The following is a 26,960-nucleotide window of genomic DNA, read 5'->3' as shown; positions in this document are numbered from 1 at the left end:
GTGGTTGATGCACAAACTATCCTCGATCCTACGTTACAGTCTAACTTTATAGACTTGCACATGGAAAGAAATCAAACTGAATTCCTCTAATTTTTATATGTCAATATAATATTTGCAAACATTTGATCGATGGTGGAGCAACATACGTAAGAACAAAGGGTACACAAGAATCAAGACAATAATTTTCCCAAACTTGCTTTACTCCAAAAGGTCTAGTGAGGTAGTGGGCTACAATAAATACTACGGAGTAGTAAGTAAATAGCATCACAAACGCAAGAAAATCTTTAAAAATTAAAAATAATTAAACTAAAAAAAAAATAAAACGCAAGAAACAAAATTTCATCAAATTAAAGAAATGGAACTAAAAAAGTAATAACTGTAACCTTTGAGTAGAAGTGTGAAGCTGTGATTTTGAGGTCTGGCATTTCAGGTGCTAAGTTTTCCACATCAAAGAGTAGAGAGAGGGGGGCATCATGTAATTGGAGTTCGAAAAGGGGTTGTATAATGCACCTTAATTAGATTGCCACCAACTGAGGAGAATCAATGCCAGTTTTCATGTCAAAGAACTATGAGTAGTACTATCTTACAGTTTAAATCAAAATGTTCAAACTCTAATTCAATTCATCGACAAATATAACAGTCATAGTGCAACAGCTCACAACTCTAATTTAGCAAACAATACTTGACTTATGAGATGCAAGTATGTGATACAAGAGCAAAAACAACTAAGGTCTCCCAGTGAAGGGAATCACTCTATTATGACTTCAATTTCATCACCACCCTTCAGTCGTTCTTCCTCCACTGTCTTTGAACCCATGAGTCTGCGCCCCTTAAACATGAAAGCAGCTTCATTTTGCACTGATAAAATCTTACAATATCTGTCGAACACCTTGGACAATAGTGAAGTTTGTCTTATGTTGAAGACATAGTCCCTGTGATTCGGATTCACCACTTTAAGAGAAATAAATGATGGTTCAACTATGCTTAAGGAGGAACCTGAAGGATGTAGAAAAATAAACAAAAATAGTTACAACTGTCATCAGACTCATCACAATAACTAGCTCGAAGCTCTTGTTGATAGATATAAGGCAAGTGCAAAATGAAATCCCAGAAATGAATAATGGTTTAAACCATGATTGCCCGAAATATGTCTGATGCAAGTATATATATATACGCACTGGCTGTTTATCGACAGACAAATTTTGAGCTCCAAAACTTGAATAGATTCTACAGCAGGGCATGGATATTAGATGTTCACACAGACTGTGTCTGAAAGATGATCATGAAGTTAAAAGATGCAAAACTATACAACTAGCTGAGTACTGAAGCAATATTATTGACTTAAACAAAAGATGAAACTTACTGCTCTCATCAAAATCAAAGGCATCAATAATGTCACCATCCTCCAATTCATGATTATCAGCCGTATCTTTCTCAGTCAACCGACACCAATCATAAACAAAACACAAGGAACCAACATCATCAGAGAAGCTACACATAAGCTGAGGCAGTAATGGTGCAGCACGTCTCACTCTAATAAATGTGTCTCTCTCCTTGGGCACACGGATACACAGAGTTACATAATGTTCAGCACAACGTCCATTACCACCTTAAATCCCAACAATTTGGAGGAGCCAGATAAGTACAAGAGAATCAAGGTAACAGCATATGGAAGAAAAGTAAAGAATAATATACAAATAGAGGAAATCATATACTCCGTAGCTATTTTTGTGAGGCTAAGCCTCACGAAAGTGGAAGCTCAATCTCAGCTTTTCCAATTACCTGCAATTTGTTTTTTGGCCTGATTCCTGTCACTCCTCAACTAGCTAGTGAGGAGCACTCAAAGTGAGCGAGTATGTTGATGGAAATCATGTCTTGGATGATTGTGGCTCTTGTACTACGTACTACTATAGTATGTACAGGAAGAAATATAAGATTGAAGAGCCAAAACCAGTTATAATAAGTTAATAGTACTCTTATACTAAAAATGAAAGTGTAACTAAGAAAACGTAAAGTGAGAGATAATTGCAGAGATAAAACAGAGTAGCCAGTACCACATATTAAAGGAACTTAGGAAACAATAACAATGTCACCATTTTGAGTGCTTAATACACAAGATACTCTGTTCATCCCAAAACAATAGCCACTTTGTACTTGTAAAGTCATAACTTGTTTTAAGACAGTTAATTTTCTAAACATGGTATTAATTGCAAAACTCTCCCATTAGATTCAACTCAAACTCACTGTATTAGTTTCTTATGTGTTAAATGCTTACACGTATCTATAATAACAGCGGTGAAAGTTCACAGATGGTATAACAATCAGGCATGTCAACATCCAACAATGATAACCTGGTGAACGAAACTCAGCGTGTCAACCTGAAAACCCATCCAGCAATGATGACTTCCGCTTCTAGCATCAATGCCATCGCAATCATATCTGGTGGTGGCTTGGTGAGTGATCGAAAGTCATCAACTTATGATCCTATCTAAAGTACTCGTATCATCATTCTTCAAAAAAAAAAAAGTACTCGTATCATCAAACAATAATTTTTCTCCCCTCTTCAAGTTTAAACTGTCTCCATAATCCTCTCCAAATATCAAACATTGCCTTTCCTAGTTGCTGACAAACGTTTGATACATTTCTTATGAACCAACTACTAAAATTGCAATATGGAAGAGGTATGCACCAAAGGTTAAATTTCGACCCAAACTTATGTCAATATACCGCATACTTAGTTTTGTAAGTCATAATGCCATGCTTTTGCAAGTTCCTATTAGATAGAAAAGTAGATTTTCTAAGATGGGGCAATAGAAGAGAGGTAAAAGAAGTTGAAAATAAAGAAAATTGACACAAAAAAAAAATACAGTATATCTTGATAAATTACTACTAATACCTCGAATTTAAGTTGTTTATAGTCTTTATACTTACGCCAAAATGGTGGTGATGAGAATTTCTTCCAAACTATCCATTTCCTCCCTTTACCACCCTTTCAACTTTCAAGTGTAAATGGAAAAGACATGAAGAATGCTAAGTGACAAATTAGCATTACCAAAGACAGTGGAATGAGATTTTTCCAGCAAATTCACTCAAAAGATTCATTCATATCACCACCATTTATCTCCTACCAAGGGAGCATTAAAGTTTTAGAATTCTAGGGTTAAAGTTAGAAGTTTTCAAATTTTAAAACATAAAATTATTCAAAAAAAAAAATACACAGATACCCAATTCAATTCATAGAGAGTATAATTCAATTCATTTATATATATATTTTTTGTCATTATTGTGCTGTGTTCTGTTTTCATCTCTTCAATTCATTTAAAAAATCAAAACTAACATAATAAAATCAAGATACTCACAAATTTATGAAAACCCCAGAAAACATTAGAAACGTAATTAGCTACAATTTTCATAAATAACCAAGAAAATACAAAAGGAAAGAAAGAAAGAAGAAACTTACATAGAAAATGATAAGCATAAATGAGGTCAGAAGAAAGCATGGAAAGTTGAAGAGGAGTATCAGTATCTCGCAATTTAGCACCTTTGAATTCGAAACGAGTAGTGTGGAAATCTGCACCAATTTTATCACAGTAACGAATCATCAACCATCTAAGTGCAATATCATTCTCAATTTTGAAGTGAATTACCCCAAATTTTCCCTCTTTCTCCTTGTCTTCATCATCATCAACCCACTTCACTCTAAGGGTTATAATCTTGCTTTCTTCTTCTTCTTTTGCCCTGAAAGATGCGCCTGATTCTGCTGATGTTGCCCCCATTTTTAATCTTTCTCCCAAAACCTTTCAACTTCCAAAACTCATTGATGTAATATACGAAGTATGTTCACAGATTACTGAGTTACTGTCTTACTGACCTATGTATACAAGATTGAGTCTTTGGCCCAACTTGTGCCACTTTAAGTCCTTGTGCAAACCCAGGGCTAATTTGACTAGGTTGAGGTCCACCCATATGGGTCTAGTGAGCCCTAATCTTTGAATAAAAAACCAAAAAAAAAAAGTGTATATTAGAGTGGGGAAATTCTTCCAAATCAAAAGAAAATGATGGATTTGACGTGTTAATTAGCTTTGTGCATCTGAAATGTTTTGGGCATATATCATACGGGCTTGATCATGGATATGCTAATGGTTTGGTTCTATAATCATAGACTTAGGCATGTGGCATGCACACATTTAATTAATAAAATTAACTTTAATTTGCCGATTAATTTATTATTAATGGAGAATTCTGGGTTCTCGTCCTGTTCTAGCTTATATTTTTCCTTAGTACTCTACTTTGCTATTTTGTATTGTAATTTATTTAACAGTCTTGGCTCGATAATCTATGTGATTTGAACCTTGATTTCGGGGAATTAGCGTGAGGATAGGGTAGTGGGTCTGGGTTTTCAAGGCAGGGCGAGGTATTTGGGGTGGTGGGTCTAGGGTTACGAGTGGTGGGGGTAGGTTTTCAAAGTGGTGTGGGTAAATTTGGGGAAAAGGAGAAGAGCGATTTAGGTGGCTGTGTGGGTTTTTGGTTGGTGGGCTTGGATCTGGAGAAGGGGTGGATTTAGGTGGTGAAGGTGGTCGGGTTTTCGACTTTTCGTGATTGGTGGAGGTGGCTGCGTTTTGTGGCTGGGTAGGTGGGTTTTCCTGGGCAGTGAAGTTGGTTTCGGGTGAAGGGGTGGATTCAGGCGGTGGAATTCGCTAGGTTTTTGGGGTGGTTGTGGCAGTTGTGCGTACTGTGGGATTAACGGCAGTGGTTGGGTCTGTGATGGTAGTGTTGTAATTTGGGGGGGTCATTAAAAGTCACGTGCGCTAAGTCAACGCAGGAGTTTATGGTCAATGCCGAAATGTTGAGTCATGTGGTCATTGACAACAAAAATTTAAATTTGGGTGGTCTTTGGCAACAAATTTTTAAGTGGGTGGTTTTAGACAAAAAAAGTGTATTTAGTGGGTGGTTTTAGACAAAATTTCCTTTATTTAAAAGTCTTGGCTCGATAAGATTGCGCACACCTATTCTAATGAATTTCCAAACAATCAATTACAGCCTTCAAATTTATTTGAAAGGGCCCTAATTTCGTCACTATATCAATATGCTCTGGTGTTAACATGAAAAACCATTGTGTTTGAGTGTTTGACTAGATGAAAGCAGAATGTACAACAATCAAGCACCATCTTCAGAAGCCCTTTTATGAATGGATGCTAATTGCTATGACATCCCCAATTTAAAGTTCAATTAAACATGCACCTTTAAACAACACTACCTAGGAAACGATCGATGTACATCGATCAAATAAATGGAATTACTTACGAGTTACAAACACACTATTCTAGTTATGAGTACATAATTTATTTTTATTTTTTGACGAGGAAGGAGTACATAATATTGTTATGCCACCAGATCAAGCATTAAAGCTATTAATTGTATTATTAGCCGCCATGAATGAAGTCACAACAACATAAGACTTCACTCACGCAACCGCCATCGTCATAATTACCATAGTTTGACATACAAGTATCCCTACATTTTGCATCAGTACAACCTTCCACTGTAAATTAGTGTACTGCACATCTATGTTATCGGATGAAAAAACTGCACTAGGAAAAAAATGTAATTAATAATATAGGAAAGAATGTATAAGAAAAAGTTTCACATATTTAACTTATCTCAAAGTAAGTTAAAAAAAAAAAAAAAAAGTAGATAATTATAATTTATTACACATGTGTATGATTATGGATGTTTTGTCCATCTAAATTATCATCAATAATTTCTTAGATGCCACAACAAAATTATACTAAGTAATTACCATTAGGGAGCAAAAACAATGACAGTATGAAGAATAAAGGAAGAAACCCTTTAGCAGCCATGATGATAATGGAGATATAAACAAACACTTTTTGACTTTCTTAATGGTAAAAATTCAGTTTAATTTGTAGAGTAATAACCTAAATAATTTAGTTTATATAGGTAAATGCCCACGAACCTTGATTTGAACTTTAAGTTATATTAATATGGTATAAAATTATTCTATGTGATTTGTTGCAGCATTTGACCTCAAATCACATATGATTCACTTCCTTTATATATATAGGTTTTTCTAACTTGTGCGTGTACCTATGATCCTAGCTATATATGGACATATCGTCACATATGTTATCGTTAGAGTATATAATTTACACCATTATTTTAGGAATGAGAATATTTTAAACTATATATCTTGTATAGTCTCTTGAAATTGTATACTTCCTGTCAAAATAAAAAGTAAAAAAAGAAATTGTATACTTGTAGACTTGTAGTTGTATCAAATTATTAATATGGCATCAGCAGGCACCTCAAGGGAAATTTGGAAAATAAAATCTGCTGCCTAATTTCTTTGATTGCTTAAACACTGATTAGGCAAGTTTGTAGCAAAAATTTTGAAACTTAAACAAGGAAAATATTGCGAGTGAAAATAAATATAACCTACCTCATTTAACTTGAAAATAATTATTGTAATCAACTATTTATAATATGGACATGCAACCTACTTTATTTAGCTTAATTGAAGATATTGTTTGCTATTAAAATATTAAATTAGTCTTCTTCTTTTTTTTTCCCATATACATAGGCTACGTAGTTTTAGGGGGGTTTGTTCATTTATTTTTCCTTAAAGGTACGTACTTAAGCCTGATTTGGATTAGGTTGAGCCAGTGCGGTAAATTAAGGATTAATTAAACTTGATTGGATCTATTCAGCTCTTTATAAGACTACTATATCATTAGTTAAAAATTTAAAACTACTAGATGAAACTCGTGCGATGCACTATTTGTTTGTATTTTTCAAATAATATATTTTACTAAATATATATTTATCTAATAAACTTTGTGATATTCGCTTGCTTACTGCTTGAATTATTTATTATAAAATAAATTATTAAATTTTTTTTCTTCTCATATTTAGATAAAATTCGTAATATAAATAGATAATATTTTATTTTACAAAGTTTCGTATGTGGTGGTCACACCGCGTGGTCAGGATTACTTGGTCATGAGTTACTTGGTTGATCAAGGGTTACTCAATCGATCAGGGGTTATTTGGTCAGTGTTTGGGTGTGTCTCATCCGGCCACACGATATGACCAGCCACACAAAAAACGCGCTGATTTTATTTTTATAATTAATATAAAATTTTTGATCTAAAATAAATTGCAATTCTTTTTTTCGTTGGCTAAAATATAACATTTTCCTATGTGACGCTCTAAAATTAATCTTACATGGCATAATCCTATTGTAACTTTTTAAAATTATTAATCCTAAGTGGCGCTCTAATAATTTTTTATTATAATTTTAAAACGCTACAATAGGATTATGCTACGTAAGATTAGAGCTCACTTAGGACTAATCTTACGTGGCGTTTTTTTATTATAATCCTACATAGCGCTTTAAAAAAACTAATCTTACGTGTAATTTGATTGTAGCGTTTTAAAAATATTAATCCTAAGTGGAGCTCTAATAATTTTTTAAAAAATAAAATCCTAGGTGGCGCTCTAAAAACTCAGGAAAAAACTCTCCTTTATATATATACTAGTTTTGTGCCCGGGCGATGCCCAGATGGTTGATAAAACATTAAGATAATATTTTTACTTGAATATTAAATACGGCTAAATAATTCGTTTTGATAATGTCGGATATTTAGACATACGATATCATATGGCTTATATTTATATAATAGTGTACTTTTTGTAGTTTATTTTTAAATAGATATCTATGTTATTATTTGAAAGGAATGGTGTCCTTCGAACAAGTGTATTATTCCGATAGAGGGTTCGGAATTAATTAGAAAGTTAATTATTCAGTGAGGTCAAGTAATCGGAATGCCTAGCTGGAGGCCGCTTCCGATCAGTAATATTAATGAATAATTAATATTACAGCTTAATCTTGACTGAACCCTTTGGGTCACACCCAATCGTGTAACCGAACCAAAACGATGAATTAATTCGAAGGATTAAATGAGTCAATAGAGTATTTACGAACAAAAGGCGTCAGATCCCGAGCTTAAAGCATTAAAGCGTTGAAATCGAGCGTCGTAAGTCGAGTCGAATTTAGTAAACGACGAGACGGAAAAAACAGCCAAACGACAAGTCATAACATATAGCCCTAGCCTCGGAATGGCCGAGCCAACCGAGGGCTAGGGCAGTATGGCTAGCAAGGCTACAACATGCTGTGCTAGCTAACATCGCATGCTAGCATCGCTAGCTAGCTGGCGCAGCAAGGCCAACATCGCTGGCGCGCATGTTAGCACCAGCCCCGCACCCTCGCAAGAAAGCCCGCAGCAATTGTTAGTTGCCAACATCGCTGGCGCGCATGCTAGCACCAGCCCCGCACCCTCGCAAGAAAGCCCGCAGCAATTGTTAGTTGCCAACATCGCTGGCGCGCATGCTAGCACCAGCCCCGCACCCTCGCAAGAAAGCCCGCAGCAATTGTTAGTTGGGCCTTGCGCGAGGAAGCAACACAACAGCAGCAGCTCCCAAGTGTGCTTGCGGTAGATGCCAAGCACGCCTAGCAGCAGCAGCCCGCATGCGTGCGTGGCATGCTTGCTGGGGTGCACGCACACACGACCAGCCAGCAAACCCAGCCTAGGGGTCAAGCCGCCAGCGAGGCAGCCTTGGCGCCCAAGGCAGGCCACGCTAGCTGACGTGTTGCGAGTGGACGTGTATGTGGAGTGGTTTTGTGGGTTTGCTTGGGGAGCAAGGAGATGGTGGTCCTCCCCTTGTGGTCCTCACCTAACCCCTTACTCTCCTCTTGCCACTTGTTGTTTGGTGATTCATTTGGCTTTTAATTTCATTTTAGAATTAAATTAAATTATATTTTGCCTTTTTACCAACTCTCCCACATTGATGGGAGATGGGATTTCGAGGGCTCCTTTCCTTATAAATACCAATCATTTGGCATTGGGAAAGAGCACTTGAGTTGGTGAACTTGAAGGGATCTCCAAAGAGAGAAAACCTTTGTTCTAATACTCTAAGTAATTTTTGGTCTAGCCCCAACTAAGCTTCAGGGTAGGGGCTGGGTCGGTTCGGTAGCAAGGGTGTTAGCCGTTGGAGGTTCGTGCGTTAGAGTAAAGCACGCTACAAGGGTAATGATTCTTTCTCTCTCTTCTTGTTAATCATGTGATTAAGGTTTTAATACATGCTTAGTTACTTTAATTTGTGTGCGGATTTTGGGCGGGTTTCCTTCCGCGTGGTGTTGGACATCACGAAACCCAACATTATTGACTTGAAATTATTATTATTATTAAACTTAAATTATTTTCACTGAAATGATAGTATTTTTACCAAACTAAAATTATTTTTACTGATTCGCTAATATATTTTTAAATAAATTAAATAACAATGTATTTTGTATGTGTCTAGCCACACAATCCGGCCAGACAAAGTAACTCCTATAAAAATGACCGAGTAACCCTGTAATACTAACTGAGTAACCTCTAACACTGACTATGTAACCCATATCTATAACACTGATTGAGTAACCACTATAACACTAACCAAATAACCCCTATAGCACTAACGAAGTAACTCTTATAATAGTTGGTGACACGGTTTGGCTAGCTATGTATAAAAATTTGTGATTAAATATACTATTATAAATGGATCTTATTTTAAATAACTTTTTAAAACGAATTTGATGATGGAAATAGAATTGAGTTATAGGATATTTATTAAAAGTTAGGATTAAATTTGTATATATGAAATATTAGAATTTTATAATAATAAAACTCTATACAACAATTTTATCTTAAAAAATCTATCCAAAAATTGATTATTTAACATCATATGTGTCACAATAATACTTATTTATCTCCTACGTCGCCTACACTTGGCGAAAAGCTGGAATGCCAAGTGTCGCTGTCTCGTGCCCTGGTTGCGAGACCAGCTTTTTTTATTAGTGATATGATATGGTATGATATTAGATTGCTTTTTGATTATTCATCGAGCAATAATTGACCAAATTGGTAAACAAAGTGATAGTGAATTAATTGACAATGTAGTACAAAATAAAACAATCATACATCACAGTAATTTTTTTTTTTAAAAAAAAAAAGAATATGTCAGAAGTGGGATTTGAACCCACGCCCTCGTTAGAGGACCAGAACTTGAGTCTGGCGCCTTAGACCACTCGGCCATCCTGACTTCGACGTTATCTTTCATTAAATTTTCTATATAACTTGTTAAATTAAATGATTTTATACTAATTAAAATATTGTATCTCCAAATCCAAATAGTCAATCCCCCACGAGGCCTCCACTGTGTTGCCCCCGTCATTATTTTCAACCCTTCCTTGAAGATTCACAAACTTAAGCCTATCAAATCATACACTGGGTTGTTTGGTGATGATTTTCTTATATTTATTTACAAGCAGTTAACATAAATTTTACGGAATCTTGTATAATTAGTGGTCATATATATAGTTTCAAACAACATTATAAGAATCCGATATGCATCTCTAATTCTCCATTTCAATAATAAGGCCTTGTTTAGTTCAACTTATTTTTACTTATTTTAGAAAAAATAAATTTAGATCAGATTAGTTCATAAAAAATAAATTCAGATCATCGTTTTATATGTTATTTTTTATCGCTAAATATCTTTAATTTCTTAATGAAAATAATTATGAAAATTACATATTAATAAAATACACATTATTACGAATCTAACGAGATCCCACTTGATATATTTTTTCCTTACAAATTATCGTACACTTAAGGTCAAAGTTTAGTCAAATTAGACAATAAGATCAGATCATATCAGACCAGACCAGACCAGATAAGTTCAGATAAGCAAAATAAGGTGAACTAAACAGGACCTGAGTTCGGTAAGATTTGTTGGTGAGTTATAGTACTGCATTGACTTACAACAAAGAGTTGTTTCCTATCTAGTGCCTATTGAGAAGGCCACGCCGCTATTGTATGTAACTTGTAAACATTACGAAAAGAGATGCAGTTACGCCAGAAATCTGCACTTTCGATATGCTTACTTATCTACTCTACTATGCTACTCGTACTATACTAAAACTTGAATGAGTGAATGAATAATGCATGTTGCATATGAAGTAGGTACCTTAGATTCAGGGAATTAAACACCATAATAAAAGATGAACATTGCCTATACACTTGTACTTGGACTATATGCTGATTCGGATTTTACTTCCTAGTTACATTTTTGGCTTTTTACTTTTTTTTTTTTTTTTGGACTTCTCACTTTGGATCATCATATACTAGTCACAATCCCATTTTTTGAGCGATATTGGCATCACCGGCCTATATAATATACACTTAATAATTAGGGTGTTCATTGTACACTCGAATGTAATTTTTATACCATCATATATATTATATGCTCACAAATATGAAATAGTACAAACAACTATTTGTATTGCTCCAAAAAAGACAATTAACTACACCGCTTAATTCAAAGTAGTTATTTATCAATATTTTTAATTTCTAAACTTTTACAACTTTGTTTTTTTTTATTATCATTATTGATAAAATTTTTTTCAATTGCATATACTTAACAGACCTACCAATTGGTTGTTGGTGTAGTGGTGATTGAGGCTGCACTTGGTAGGGAGGACCGCGTGTTCGATCCCCCACAACAACAATTGAGAGGGGACTGGAACCTAACCACTCAAAACTGAGCCTCGAATCTAGATTAGTTCAAAACAAATCTCATCCCCCTATCTCCTCCTGACATTGCCAGCCATGATTCCTGTGATAGGAGCCTTCGGTTGGAGTACAGTTAACCTTACCGAGTAAACAAAGAAAAAAAAATGCTTATATTCTTAGTTAAAAATTAACGTTACACCACGTAACTTAGGACATTCCACAAACCAAATAAGGCAATAACTAATTTTTCCTTCACTTTAAGATCTTCAACTCTACAAGTATATCCAAAAAAAAAAAAAAATGTCTCCCCTATAAATATCAACAGTGTACATAAATAGTATTGTAATTTGTAATGAACATGTTAGGCAAAGTCCAAAACCGCCTTCTTTGTTTCTCTGCAAATAGCAGCAACCGCCTTTCTCTTTTCTTTACTCACCGTTTCTTCAATTTCTTTCTTTATACCTCATTGTCCAATCTCTCTCAATAATTATCCATTTTTCCTCCCAAAAATATATCCATTTTTCCTTCATTCTCACTTCACTCCACTGAAAAGAGTGACAACAAAGAAAAACAAAATCACAAAATTTTGCAGTAATAAGAAACTAACAGAGAGTGTGTTATTCCTTTCTTTAACTAGTTTTGACTCGTTAACTCGATAAATTAAATTATTTCTTCTCACTTCAAAATTTCTCTTTGATCCTGAAGTTCTTGGTAAAAAAAAAAGAATGATCTATAATTTCTGTAATTGATGTTTAAATGAAATATATTTCACAAACAAAATTTAATTGTTGCAAAATCCAAATTATTACTTTATTGTGATTTCGTGTCTCTGTTTTTTGTCGTATATTTGTTTAGTGGTAATTATTTAAGGGACTCAAAAGTGTGTGAAAATCATCAATTAAATTTTGAGTGTAACAATACGTATTTTTGAAGTACAAAATTGAAAAGAAGTAAGAAATGGATCAGAAGCAGATTCTAATGTCAGCAGTAGGGGTAGGAATCGGAGTGGGTGTCGGGCTCGGGTTGGCGTCCGGGCAGACGATGAGCAAATGGACGGGAAGCTCATCGGGTTCGAATACGATTACCGCTGAGAAAATGGAGCAAGAGTTGCTTAGGATGACCATTGATGGAAGAGATTCTAAGGTCACTTTTGATGAATTTCCTTACTATCTTAGGTATTTTCTCTTTCTTGTTTTTGGGTTTTTATTACTTAATACTTTTTACTTGTATAATGTTAGATAGATTTATTGATGATATGATCACATGAGAATTGGTATTAGATGATGTTCTGTTTTTTTGGGTCTTAATTATCTACAAGGGCATTACAAATTACAAATTACAAATGAGGGAATTGAACTTGTTATCATCTATCGTACACAGATCCTCAGTTTATATTATCGTTACATTTTGTCTATAGGCCTGAGGTCATATGCTATAAGTTTGTACGTTGCATTGCTTACCTTATTATAAAGTTGATATTTATAAAGTTGATTAAGTAATAGGGAGAAAGTGAGAATGGTACAACTATTGTGTTAAAGGGTTTTGAGTAAAATTGTGCCATATAAATAATTAAGTACGGGAATACTGTATGAAACCATTTATTGAACCGCAAATTAGTTAACTAGACAAGGGAACGAATGAGCGATTATGCAAGTTCGGATTCTGTGAAGAGAGTAACACGAGAAGTTCAGTTTAATTGTCTGTGCTCTAGTATTATAATGATTTTCACTTTGTTTATGTTTATGAAGTACGAGTACTTGGTATATTTTTTTTATGTCTCTGCGGTTAAGTTGTAACTAGAAAGTAGTGACTAAGGATTTTGGATAAGGTGACTTCAATTTAATAATGTTAAGTCTTGGTAGAGATATTTTTGGACCTAAAACTCTGACTATTGAGCTTGAAGCACAGCTGTCTGATTCTCTTAGTTTTATCTATTGAGTTCTGGCAGCTGTGTGTCTGTGGTATGTTCCGTTGTCGAATTATCATTGATTAGTGGTCACATTTGTGCAATTATCTATTGATGGTCTAAGTAGGATTATACAGGAGGAAACTGGAGGTTAATCCTCTAAACAACTCAAGATTATGTTTTTTAGTGTGCTTTTTCCTTCCAATACATAATACGGAATACATTCCCGCTGTTTCTTTTTGATGATCTTAATTAGAATCTTGCAACTATTTACAATTTCACGGAATCTTATTATTGATTTCCTATATACAGAGTATTTTTTTTTTTTTTATAAAAAGAAGCATAATCTTATAGAGTTATAGGGTCTTGTTTGAATGGTTTGAATGAGTGCATAAAAAATATCAATAAAATTTAATTTTTACTAATACATAATTATAGATAATTGTGATAATGGTTAATGATATTGAAAATGTGCGAAAGTAAAAAAGAAACGGATGGAGTATATTAAATACTACGTAGTTATTTTCAATAAATTTTTCCTAATATATTAAATTGCCCGATATATGATTATTATGAAGGGTGTCATAATATATCATGCAAAATCTTTTGCTAGAGGTGTTGGATCAATGTGGCTACGAGTAATATCTTTGCACAGGAAATATGCATTACTTTTTTTGAGTTTGTAATTTAATTATGCTCTTTTTGCTTTAAGAAGGATTTGAAGAATGAACAATATATCAAGTATGTCAAGCAGAAGGAAATTCTGGGGATTCCCTTTTTCATATTTTTGAGGATGGATTTCGAGAAGGAACTTAGCTTCATTTTGTGGATTAACATCAATATAAATACTACTTCGTATGTTGCTTCAGAGTACGCCTAGCATATACCTTTAAAATGGCAGATTATTTGTCCTACTGTTGAATAGTTGTGCTATGACTGTCAAAGTTCACTGGTTGTTAGTAAGACTATCTATTACTTGAATGAATGTTTAGGTGGTCAAGTAATGAAAGGAAATTTTGCAAGTCACTTGGAGTTTCATTATTATAAATTTGAATTCTTATACCTTGTTCTATGATGAATCTTGTTCGCATTAGTAACCTTGGATGCCATTGTGTGATTTTTCAGTGAGCAGACAAGGGTGCTGTTAACAAGTGCTGCTCATTTCTATTTGAGGAAAGGTGACTTCTCAAAGTATACTCGAAACTTGTCTCCTGCAAGCCGAGCTATTTTACTCTCAGGACCTGCTGGTTAGTCTTCTTGTAGTTATGCTTCCTTATGTTGGCTAATCTACGTTGTATAATGTAATTGACTAAAGAGGCTATGCTTTATATAGAACTTTACCAGCAAATGCTAGCGAAGGCTCTAGCACATTTCTTTGAGGCAAAGTTGTTGCTGTTAGATGTCAATGACTTTGTACTGAAGGTTCGTAACTCCTATCCCCCTTCTCCCTAGGAAATGGTGCAATTGCAGAAGAAATGAAAGTGAATTTTCCTGAACAGTAATTATCAGAAGAGCTTTGCAAGAAAACTAAGCATGGTTCTCTTATTACATCTCACTTGCTTCTTTTGCAGATTCAGAGCAAATATGGTGTCAATAATGATTCCGTAAGTTATTTTAAGCTTTTTCTTTAGTCTGTTAAGATAATGAATTTGCCTGTTTCTCAAACTTTCTTTGTGTGCATGAAGAAAATTAATTGCTCCATCTTATTCATTCTTTGTTTTTTTTCAGTCCTTCAAAAGGTCCACCTCTGAGACTACTTTGGAGCGTCTTTCAGGTTTATTTGGGTCATTTTCTGTGCTGCCAGCAAAGGATGAACCCTAAGGTAATCTGTTCAAAACTTTGTAAATATTGGTAAATTTTTGGAGACCTAATTTGTCATTCCATTCATTATACAGAAGAATCACAAGAGTACAAAAATTCACCTACAAGATTACAGATGTATTATTATTCAAACATATTAGAACTTATTAACCATCTGGTTTGCTCTGTCCATTTATGTTAAAATTTTCATGCTCATTTCTCTGACCTTCAGCTGGTACCTTGCGTCGCCAGGGAAGCGGATTTGACAATTTAAGGTAATTACATTCTGGCCATGAGCTAGACCCAATCCAATATCTACTAAAGTTTATGCGCCTCTAACACCATCTGTTTCCGTGCACAGGAATATAGAAGGTTCTTCTAGTTTTCCTAAGCTTCGTAGGAATGCTTCTGCCTCTGCCAGTATACATGATTTGCTTTTGCAAGCCGCTCCTACAAATACAGGTCTTTGCTATGTTTTAATCAATAAAACTAATTTTAATGGACTTAAGCCCTATCAGTGTGCGTGGCTCAGTAGAGAATTTCCAAGGGTGTGAATAATTATATCTAGCTTCCAAATTTTAGATGTCATTGATGTTGTGAAGTACCGTAGTAGTACTCAGCTGCATGGTTAATATCTTAAGTCTTGTTGACCTTCTATATTCAGTTTTGCTTTCTGTGTTTTGGAATCAAAGGGTTCACATCTTAACATCAGTCTTCGGAGCTTTACAAAGTTGATATCTTATTAGAACATCGATGATTTACATCTGATGCAGCTCTCTGCTAATGATGAAAGTTTGTATAATATTAAGAAATCTCTGACATACTTATAATTTACTCATTTATGTTTCTACCAATTCTCTCAACAGTCTCAAGGACAGCAGTTTGTTTATTTATGGTTGGCGGCTACTTTGTCCTTTGTTTTCGGGGGAGGATGTGGTAATGTGGGAGTTGGAGCTTCCAGAATGGTTTAGGGAGTGATTGAAAGTGGCTATGCTGATTTACAAATCTCACCGTCAAGTCCATTATACTTGGAGTAGCTGAAGTTTATTCTTCTGTTGATTATACTAAGGGTTAAGCAAAATCCCTGACAGTGCATATGATGCTGTATCATGCCTGTATTTCTTTCTCTTTTCCTGTGCTCATGGTTACTTCTGTTCTTCAGCTCCCCTTAAGCGAACAAGCAGCTGGTCCATTGATGAAAAGCTACTCATTCAATCACTTTACAAGGTGATGTGCTTTTTTATCCTTAATGGCTAGGTTGACAGCTGTTTATCTCTTAATGTCTGCATTTTTGTGATTTGTGAAGTTTGGCATGGGCATAACCTTTTTTTGTTTTCCGTATTCTGTGGACAGGTTATGGTCTCTGTATCTAGAACTTATCCAATCATTTTGTATCTAAGAGATGTTGACATGCTCTTGTTCAGATCTCAGAAGCTATACAGACTGTTCCAAAAAATGTTACAGAAACTTTCAGGACCAGTACTCATACTAGGTTCACGAATAACACATCCTAACAGCGATGATAATGACATTGATGATATGATTATTGATGTATTTCCTTATAATATTGAGATTAAACCACCAGAAGATGAATCACGTCAAGTTAGCTGGAAATCTCAATTGGAGGTGGACCTGAAGATGATTCAGGGTCAGGACAACAGAAACCACATTATTGAAGTGCTAGCTGCAAACGATGTCGAATGTGATGATCTTGGCTCCATTAATGTGGAAGATACCTTTGTTCTCAGCAGATACATTGAAGAAATCGTTGTATCAGCAATTTCTTATCATTTGATGAATAATAAGCATGAATATAGGAATGGGAAACTCCTGATTTCATTCCAGAGGTCTGCTGTTATATATTTTTCAACATATTTGTCCGACCTTCATATCATCCTAAATAAATTTCTTTCCTTTGCTTTGAGTTGGGATATATTTTGGTCATGTGACCCTTTTAATAATGTGCTTTTGGCCTGTTGAACAGTTTATCCCATGGACTGAGCGTGTTTCAGGAACGTAAATCAGCTGCCAAGGATACATTGAAGCCAGAATCACGTGGCAGACCTTTAAAGGTAAGTTTGTTATTAGAGTAGAGTAATATGTAAATTAAAAGTCGAGGAGCCATCTAGTCCATCACTCCATCATGCTGCACTTGTAGGGAACACGTGGAGATGTTAAGCCAGAAACTAAAGCTGAAGGTGCAGCTCCGAAAAACAAAGGTGGAGAAGAAGCATCGGTACCAATGTCAAAGGATGCAGATAATGAGGCTGCAAGTCCAAAGGTCCCTGTAAGTACAGTTGCTCAACTGTGGTGATCTTAATAATGTTGTTCATGTGATTGATATCAAATTAGTGCTTCAAGTTTGTGCTGATATTATTTTTGTTCCCAACCAAATTGCCAACTTCGATGTGATCCATTTCATCGTGTCCTACAGGAAATACCTCCTGACAATGAGTTTGAGAGGAGGATAAGGCCAGAGGTCATTCCTGCAAACGAGATTTCCGTGTCATTTGCTGATATTGGAGCCCTGGATGAAACCAAGGAATCACTGCAGGAACTAGTAATGCTTCCACTTCGTAGACCAGACTTGTTCAAGGGAGGACTTCTGAAACCCTGTCGAGGAATTTTGCTTTTTGGGCCTCCTGGTACAGTCAAAACGATGCTGGCCAAGGCTATAGCCAAAGAGGCCGGAGCAAGTTTTATTAATGTATCTATGTCAACCATCACATCTAAATGATTTGGTGAAGATGAAAAAAATGTTAGGGGACTGTTCAGCCTTGCATCTAAAGTTTCCCCAACAATTATATTTGTAGATGAAGTTGACAGTATGCTTGGACAAAGGACCAGGGTTGGTGAGCATGAAGCTATGAGAAAGATTAAAAACGAGTTTATGACACATTGGGATGGACTTACAACTAAACAAGGTGAGAGAATCCTTGTTCTTGCTGCAACCAATAGGCCATTTGACCTAGATGAAGCGATTATACGACGTTTTGAAAGGAGGTAATTAGCAGTATTATTTAGTTTTATTGTATTTCCATAATGTTTTTGCGAAGCTAGAGTAAGCTCTGGATGGACTTGATTAGTTGTAGCATTGTAGCTCACTATTCTGCGTTTTTTTCATCCTCAAATCATAGGATTATGGTGGGGCTTCCATCAGCGGAGAATAGAGAGAATATCTTGAGAACTCTTTTATCGAAAGAGAAAGTTGAAGAAGGACTAAATTTCAAGGAGATTGGAATAATGACAGAAGGATATAGCGGTAGTGATCTTAAGGTAAGTTCTGCATTTGTGGTCCTCATCTGAGGAAGATAATTTATTTTGGGTGGTGTGAGGTGGGGTTTTAATTTTGAAAGTAAGCTCTTTATTAAAATTCTCTGTATAATGGCCGTAAACCATGACAAGCATTGCTATGTGGCAGAATCTTTGTACGACTGCTGCATATCGACCTGTTAGGGAGTTGATACAGCAAGAGAGATTGAAAGATATGGTAAGTTCATAGTTCTCTGGAAGGTTTTGTTTCCGCTGTTGTTTTTTTTTTTTTTATCTACTTCCAGTATTATAAGAATTCATTTTTTTATTCAGGAGAAAAACAGGAATCAGAAGAAGGCCAAAATTCGGATTCACAAAAGAAGGAAGGTGCTAAGGACAGAGTAATTTCTCTGAGGCCTCTAAATCTGGAGGATTTTAGGCAGGCTAAGAACCAGGTAGGTCTCCTGCTTGAACACCAAATGCATGATTTGACATGCTTAACATTTCGAATATCATATCGTCTTCATTGATTGCTTGCTTTACCTTTGTTGGTGATTATAGAAGCCCTGTTTCATCTGTCAACCCTACTTGTTTGCAGGTTGCTGCTAGCTTTTCATCCGGAGGAGCAATTATGAATGAGCTGAAGCAGTGGAATGAGCTTTATGGGGAAGGAGGCACACGGAAGAAAGAGCAGCTTACATACTTTTTGTGAATGTGAACTTGGAAAAGTTGGTTCATTACCTAGTTCCTTCTATGGAATCAGTGATTATCTGAACAAGGAAATCATTTTGCGACTTGTGTTCTTGAATGCGGCACTGCTGAGGTACACTGAAAGCTGTGGTAGGGAAAATGGTGAAAAGACCATGATGTATCTTACTTCAACATAGTTTAACCTTGCTTACCCTCAACTCCTCAATTTTGATGTCTAAATATGGGTGCAATCTTCCTAGACCAGGCCACTCTTCATGTTGTGCTGTTTCGTTTAAGGGACATTGTTTGAATTGTGACTGGCCAATGCTGTGTAATAATTGTAAGAAATTAACTGTGATTTTGAACTCTACTTTAATTACTGATATTCATGATATTTACTTTCAATAAACTTTATATATATAGAATTGTAGGCATAAATGGTTAAGGATATGCATTGGATAAGTAAGGTATAAAATGTAATGAGAAAATTTCGTTATATAGAGGGAGTATGTTCAAAGTTGCATGAAATATATTCCATGCCTTTAAACAATCTTAAAATAATGAAAATTAAGTAAGTAAACCGATGACCATAAACAATCTTAAAATGAAAATTAAGTAATTAAGCTGATGAGGTCTTGGCCTAATGGTTAAGACTGAGGGCCTGTGTACGATAAGTCACAGGTTCAAATTTTACAATTCCCATTTGTAATTTGTATTGTCCTTGTGGTTCATTCGCATAAAAAAAAAATATAAAAAAAACTATAATTAAGCTATAATTACACAAATTCTATTGTCTACGTTTGTAATACTTATAATCTTAACATACAAGATTAACATGAAATCATGTCATTAATTAAGCTAGAATTGCTTTTTGTGATGACGGCTTATTAATCAAAATTATTGTTCTTACCTTTAAAATAAAATTGTAGGTACACATTGAAAAAGCTATAGGTCCTTAGTACTTCGCATTCGTTAGAGTTATTTAAAAATATGAAAGGATTGAATTATACGAAGTATTTATTTATTTCCTAATAGCTATGTTCATTCATTAGAGTTATTTTGTTTAACTATAATCTAATGGAATAAACACTAAATAATTTATACTGAATAATACTTGTAATTTGATTATATACATACGTGATATATCTTAATTTATATTATTAATTTTCGGTTTTTTTTTTTTTTTTTTTTTTTTTTTGGTCAACGGATAATAATATATCTAGTGAGGATAGATTTTTAGTGGAGTTGTCTTTGAGTTGGATAAAATTTCCTAACTTCGATAAAAATTGTGTAATTTAACCATGCACCTCTACATATATATAATATAATGTGGGGCTACCTATAAATATGTGGAAAAAGATTAATTATAATGAAACCACGACTTTGAGGGAAAAAAAAAATTACCTTGTTAGGGCTATAGTCCTCTGTACAGGCTTAGTGAGATGGCGTTAAGCATGAAGCAGATGGCTATCCTTATTGCCTTCTTCGGCGTCGTATCGTTAATATGCGGTATTATTGCTGAAAGTAAGAAGGTATTTTGATTATTTTCTCTATGCATCTACTTGTATGTGCTGAATATTGCATTGTGTAATAATTTTCAAGTCTCCTGTTTTTGAGATTTGAGAGTTGTTTCCTTGCGTTTTGAACTTTTGATGCATTATTAAGGAACTTTCCTTGTTTAAAGCGTAACACTAATGTTAACTTTTCCGGTTGAAATAATTATAGATGGTTTATCTGCTTGAAATTTAATTGTGTAGATTCTTAGATACAACCCTGGTGTGATTTTTAGTCGTTGCTGCCTTGCGAGCCATGTGCTTTAGACGAACACTCGTGTCACCTGATTCACGCACCACTTCAGGTGTAATAGGGCACATAGCTTATCAACTTTGAGTTCATGTAATTAACGTGCATTTGTGGCCTAATGCACGCTTCACAGTAAAAAGACGTGGATCATAATATGAAATGAAGCATATACTTTTACCTTCAAAAAAATAGTTTATAAATTAGGGACAAGATCATGAACATAAAGACTATAATGGATCTAACAGGTCTGTCTGCAGCATTGCCTACGCGTCTAATTAGTCTCACTTATGATATGCAGCCTGCAGCCGGAACACCTATTGCAGGGAAGGGTGTTGTCATCTGCAAGTATCCCTCTGATCCAACCGTAGCTCTGGGATATACATCTTTGGCTACTCTGGTGATAACTACTGCTATCGGGTTTAAGTCAATTTTTCACCCCTATGACAACAAGGCAGTTCCCACTCATGCCGTCTTTGGTAGCAAAGTCATGACTGTTTTCTTCAGTATTACTTGGTAGGTTGTTCCTCTCCTAATTTATTTATGATTTTTCAAGTTTTGTGTAATTTTGATGTTGTTCTACTAAATCTTTTAGTGTCTTCTGCATGGATTTCTGATATTGAAAAGTATTGTTGTTGATTATCGAACAAATGTCGTGAACAAAAACATGGAGTCACCATTAGTTTATCCTGTAATTTATCATAGCAAGATCATGGTAGCTTATTTAGCAAATTTCCTATGCAAAACCAGGGTTTGCAAATATGTTCCAAGCAAATCCATGTATTTTTCCATTAGTTACTGTTGCACATTTTATTGGTGATGTCGATTTTGAGCAATTTAAATGAGATTTATCATATTTTTGGAACATAAACAGGCTGATAGTGGGTTTAGCTGCTACACTGCTAGTATGGCCAACAATCAGTCAACAGCTTCATTTGAGTCACACAGTGCATCACACGCCACACTACGCTTGCCCCACCGCTAAAACAGGGCTCATGGGAGGTGGCGCCTTTATGTCTCTCAACTCAGCCCTCTTCTGGTTGTTGTGCCTAATGTTGGCTAAGAATGCGCGAGAAGATTACTTCGAGGGATCATCCCGAGTTTAGTTTCTTACAAGAGGTGATTGAATTAGCAGGAACATCAAATAACAGAGCTTGAATGAGTGACTGGAACTTCACTGGTTGAACAACTCCCTCGTTCACAGTAGTTTATACTTCGTATTTAGTATTAGTGATGGGAAATTTGTTGAATACCTAATTTACACTTCGTATGTCTATACATCTATTTTGTTGACGCGCAAAGGAGGTTTTGTGCTTTCATTCTTAACAAATTCTTTTAGTCTTGTGTTAACACTTTGTTTGGATTTAAGGGAATGAAGGGAAAAGAAGGGAAGGGAAGGGAAGGGAAATGGAGGGATGGATTATCTTTCATTTGGATAACAGATAAGAAAGGAAGAGAATTAGAGGGGAGAGAAATGAAAGGATTAATTTGTAAGAAATTAATCACTCTAACAATGGAGAAATTTGAAAGGAAAACTCATCTTTCTTCCCTCCCCTTCCTTTATCTTCCCTCCCCTTCACCTCCCTCCCCTTCTTTTCTTTCCCGTTACTTTATCCAAACATTAATGTCTAAACAGTTCCATAGATCATTTTTTTTTTTCTTTGGCGATGAGAAAAGAAAGAGAACAGTTATTCTTGCCTCAATAGCAAGATTATGTGCCCCAGTTACCACCCTCTTAGGAACCTTAGTTCATATTTGGGATTATTCGCTCCCGATTATTACTAAAGGAACTCTACTTTCTTGGGCATGAAAACCAAGAAGAAAGGAAAGTCTAAATTTAGAGTTAAAAAGGATTTATAACTTCAAAAATCATACTACTACGATTTTATTTATATACGTAAATGTTTCATCATTTTTGAAGGTTTTGTCATCAGCTCACGAGCAATGAAAACGGAGAAAAAGAAGCACGGGTAGTCCCAATTAGCGAGAGGGGGATTTACTGATCTCGAGTAAAATTCATAATCAGGCTAAATTAATGACCTAGGAAGTTCATATACTTGTTCCCAAAACAGAAACAGATTGGGCATCGAAAATTGACCCAAACAGAAATTCAAAAGCTGATTTAAGGGAAATTCTAACAATATGCATGTCACACCTCCCATGTAATAAAGCTCTCTTTCTTCCATTGTTGATTATTCAGCCAAGGCCATAAGCTATACGAACATATCGTGCACAAGCACAACCAGACCATAATTTACAAATTATAACCGTTAGACATGAATAAGCAAACATCATCAGTTTTCACGTTAACTTATCAACATGGTTAGTAGTAATGTTAACCATTCCCCACCGTTGTAAATGAACTCTTCCCCTCTAAACTCCATACAGTCCGTAGCAGTGTTATTCTTTATGCAGAATGAGCTCAGAAGCTCAAAACCTATCAACGATTATACAGCCAGAACAGCTAATTAACAAAATGATAGAAGCTGCCGAGTGCATAGCTGCATACTACACGTCAAGATGCCAAGTGCTGAGTGCATACTACAGCTCAAGACTCAAGACTCAAGACATGAGAAATAATCATTTTATTGCCCTCTATGGAGCATAACTAGTTCATCAAGCATGATATTCCATCAGTTTAATCATGTTTCAAGATTACAACATATTGAACACCATCAAAATGAATCTTATTGGAGGAGTAACACATTACATGCAAACAGAAAATTGTCAGTTAGAACATCCATTTATAAACATGATTTGATCTACCTATTGTAGCACAAACTAAAACAGTGGTAAAACCATCTACAAAAATAGAGATTAAAAATGAAAAAAAAAACACACAATGATCAATCAACCAACCATTCACGAAGAATGGCATCACTTTATAATCTCAGAAAGTGCAGACGTATTAATAAAAACTGCTGTCTTCCCCATGTTTAGTATGAAATATTCATAATGGTTATCGCTGTATATCGAAAGTGCTTACAAATTCCAGCAAGCAATTCCTACCCGAGTAATATAATTCACTGGACAAATAAACCTACCATGAATACGGCCACCAAAACCTCGTACTTAACATTCTACCACATTAAGCTGTCTTCTTGTCTTTCAATGGACCCCTTGGTATTTTGCTCAATACTTTTGCATCGAAGACTGCATACTGCTTCTTTAACTCAATCATGGCCTTCTCACCAAAAGCATCTACTTGATCCTCATATTTCTCATACAGCACAGGCACGGTGTGAAGGAGAACAAAGCCTATTTCACCCAGGGGAAAACCAAGCAAATGAAAATAAGAAAATCATTCAGTATATGTAACCATATATGAAGAATTATTGAGCTTGAGAATAAATGGACATTACATATGTAGAACAGAGTCAAGAAGTTGCAGCAACTGCCCAAAATTGAAAAAACCCACAAGCCAGCAATCACCTGATAAAGAGGATCAAAGTAAGTTCCACACTAACAAAAGTTTTACATAAGCAATTGTAAGGTTACCGGGGAACATACAGCAAGAAACTTTTTCAGGTCTCTTCCTGAAGCAATCTCACGAAGAGATGCAAGACCTCGATTGATCTCATATCTCAAGGCAGAGGCAAATTCTAGGATAGGGCCTTCTGGGATCCGTGCTTCAGGAATTTGTGGGGGAGCCCTGTAAAGAGATCAGGTGCGTTAACAAAAAAAAGAAGTAGGATAAAACTTCAGTTACAGGACATAGCAATGACAATAACCACAGCTTACTTGCTCATGAAAGTTGAAGCGTTTGACCACAGAAACAGCACGGTAATTGTAAGCATCAAGAGATGGCAAACCAGAGTGAGCAAATGATACTCAAATACTTCAAATAGAGCCCACACACCTGTGACAGTCCCAAGAACTATCGCCGAAGTTTTCTTGTCCCTCCAGAGAAACACATCTGCAGCTGCAGCCATGTGGAATCAAAATCACAAATGCAAGCAACAAAGTGGAAAGTGGAATATCCCCACATACTACTATAATAAACAAGAGACTTGTAGATTACATTAACACCAATTCTTAAACACCTCCCCTGCTTTATAGCCAACTAAAAAGGGTAAAGGGGAATCTATATTATGATTTAGAAGATTCATATACAAATTGAAATAACTTCTATGCTTTTGCATAATTTAATTCCCTTAATTGAATCTCTTTACACAATTGTTTCGCCTTGCGATAAAGTAATCAAGTACTTTAAACTTTCACACCATCACATAATCCCTTTTTGACTACAGTCATAAACATCAACATTGAAGACCCAGCTCAAAGAAGCTGTAACTTGACATGAAAAAGGCCATTAATATATTTCAACAAACCCAACTCAACTCTTACTTTTTCCACCTAAAAAAGCATCAGTATTCATTACTATAAACAAAATATCGAAAAGTAGTAACATTATCATGCCTAATTACACTAATTCCTCCTTAAACTCAATATTCAACAATTATGAATTATGATCACAAATTTTACGATTTCAAAATGTTACAATTATAAGATCAAAATTCAGAAACCATATCATAAACTAGATCTATGTCACAAACATCCTTCGAATTATAGTCACACCAACATTAATCAATCAAACATGATCAAATCCCAAGCTTAAGTCTAAACAATCACACAAACAAATCATTCAATAAAAACCACAATTACAATCAAAATCACTCCCGATCTCCATTAATTAACAATAATCAAGCTAAAAACAATTATCAATCACACAAATTGTACGAAAATCAAGCAAATTCAGAAGATACAAACAACAATTCAATCATAAATAGCGAAAATCGAATATCGAAAAAACATACATTTACCACCACCAAGGACCTTATGAACAGGCTTATCTCTACCAAAAAGACGATAAATCTTAGATTTCAAAGAAGAAGGAGCGGGTTTATCGTCATCGGAATCGGAAGAAGAAGAATCATGGTGGTGAATTTTCTCGGCGATCTTCTCCATGAGTGATTCAGGCTTAGGTTTTTCTTCGTGTTCCGCCATAACAGATAAACCCTAGAAAACTTCGGTTTCTCTCTCTATTTCTCTGTAAATTTCACCTGACAATATTTTCTCTCTCTGAATTTTGTGATGATAGCTCGGTTTTTATTTTATTTCGTGAAAAATGGCCCCTTTCTCTGTCTTTAATAATGTCAGCCGTTTCTATAGAAGTTAACCCAAACCCAAACCTGTTACTCAGGGAATTAAATTAAGGGTAATTGGGTCGGGTTCGGTTGAATTGGTTCAGGTTGGGTTTCATTTTATAGTTTGAGTTGTGTTAAATTACTATGTTTATACACATTTAAATTTGAATCGAATTTGGATTGGATTAGATTGGGTCATGACTAATTTTAATTGACATCTCTGTGAAATATAGTCTTGACTCTTGAGCCGACTTGTACATGTCATACATTGTATTTATTTTATTTTTTTTTAACAAGGTCATATGGTGTATTTGGAAATATTATCTCTATTTCTTTTTGTTTGTTTTGTCATCTTTTGAAGGCGTCTAAAGATTGCTTCATTGCCTTAAAATAAGAAAATGGACTTGAAGAATAGTCTTTAGCTTAGTATGGTGTATTTGGAAATAATTTAGAATTTATTCGGTTTATTTAGTGTAGGTATAGACGTAATGTGATTTAGTTGTTGTTGTCTTATTACATAAATTAAGGGTCTACAAATTAAGTAAAAGTTATTTTCATCTTGTGGAAATCCATGTCTAAGGAAGGTTTTGATTTAATATATAGCACAATCAACTAATTCATGTCAATGTCAACCCTAAATAAAGCAATAAAGGAGGTGACAATCGAATAAAACCTTATAAAGCAAGAAATCAAAATACGTTGAAGATAACAGTTAATTGGTTATGCATA

The 26,960-nt window shown here is 35.0% G+C and overlaps 4 protein-coding genes and 1 non-coding gene across 6 annotated transcripts; 2 read left to right on the top strand and 3 right to left on the bottom strand.

Moving 5' to 3' along the window:
* Positions 1 to 531: 531 nt before the first annotated feature.
* LOC110719610 lies at positions 532 to 4,180 on the bottom strand. The gene is made up of 3 exons (XM_021898585.1): positions 3,461 to 4,180; positions 1,364 to 1,609; positions 532 to 996 (listed from the first exon to the last, which is right to left on the bottom strand). The coding sequence occupies exons 1-3, from the start codon at positions 3,774 to 3,776 to the stop codon at positions 749 to 751; spliced, it is 810 nt and encodes a 269-aa protein (XP_021754277.1). The 5' UTR covers positions 3,777 to 4,180; the 3' UTR covers positions 532 to 748.
* Positions 4,181 to 10,080: 5,900 nt separating this feature from the next.
* On the bottom strand, positions 10,081 to 10,164 carry TRNAL-CAA. Its single transcript has one exon. It is a non-coding gene; the product is annotated as a tRNA-Leu (tRNA).
* A 4,698-nt stretch (positions 10,165 to 14,862) lies between these two features.
* Positions 14,863 to 19,688, top strand: LOC110719229 (ribosome biogenesis ATPase RIX7-like). Its single transcript, XM_021898130.1, is given in 16 exon segments — positions 14,863 to 14,964; positions 15,114 to 15,146; positions 15,271 to 15,316; positions 15,575 to 15,617; positions 15,704 to 15,804; positions 16,007 to 16,035; positions 16,209 to 16,307; positions 16,411 to 16,569; positions 16,696 to 17,189; positions 17,327 to 17,414; positions 17,501 to 17,629; positions 17,777 to 18,345; positions 18,480 to 18,618; positions 18,764 to 18,836; positions 18,931 to 19,049; positions 19,193 to 19,688. Coding segments are annotated over 16 exon segments (2,337 nt in total). The 3' UTR covers positions 19,307 to 19,688.
* An 801-nt stretch (positions 19,689 to 20,489) lies between these two features.
* LOC110719228 lies at positions 20,490 to 22,190 on the top strand. Its single transcript, XM_021898129.1, has 3 exons — positions 20,490 to 20,816; positions 21,386 to 21,600; positions 21,959 to 22,190. The coding sequence occupies exons 1-3, from the start codon at positions 20,727 to 20,729 to the stop codon at positions 22,188 to 22,190; spliced, it is 537 nt and encodes a 178-aa protein (XP_021753821.1). The 5' UTR covers positions 20,490 to 20,726.
* A 1,737-nt stretch (positions 22,191 to 23,927) lies between these two features.
* LOC110719608 (reticulon-like protein B2) lies at positions 23,928 to 26,213 on the bottom strand. 2 transcript variants are annotated; one of them, XM_021898583.1, is made up of 5 exons: positions 25,902 to 26,213; positions 24,826 to 25,000; positions 24,595 to 24,736; positions 24,447 to 24,516; positions 23,928 to 24,342 (listed from the first exon to the last, which is right to left on the bottom strand). In XM_021898583.1, the coding sequence occupies exons 1-5, from the start codon at positions 26,089 to 26,091 to the stop codon at positions 24,173 to 24,175; spliced, it is 747 nt and encodes a 248-aa protein (XP_021754275.1). In that variant the 5' UTR covers positions 26,092 to 26,213; the 3' UTR covers positions 23,928 to 24,172. The 2 variants fall into 2 exon arrangements, with proteins under 2 accessions (XP_021754275.1, XP_021754274.1); XM_021898582.1 differs by having other exon boundaries at positions 24,826 to 25,006; positions 25,902 to 26,209.
* Between the last annotated feature and the right edge of the window lie 747 nt (positions 26,214 to 26,960).

Source organism: Chenopodium quinoa, unplaced genomic scaffold (genome assembly GCF_001683475.1).
Source record: "Chenopodium quinoa cultivar QQ74 unplaced genomic scaffold, ASM168347v1, whole genome shotgun sequence".
Lineage (NCBI taxonomy): Eukaryota > Viridiplantae > Streptophyta > Magnoliopsida > Caryophyllales > Amaranthaceae > Chenopodium > Chenopodium quinoa.
Note: the sequence above shows the minus strand (reverse complement) of the source record. Positions and strands in the feature narration are given on the sequence as shown.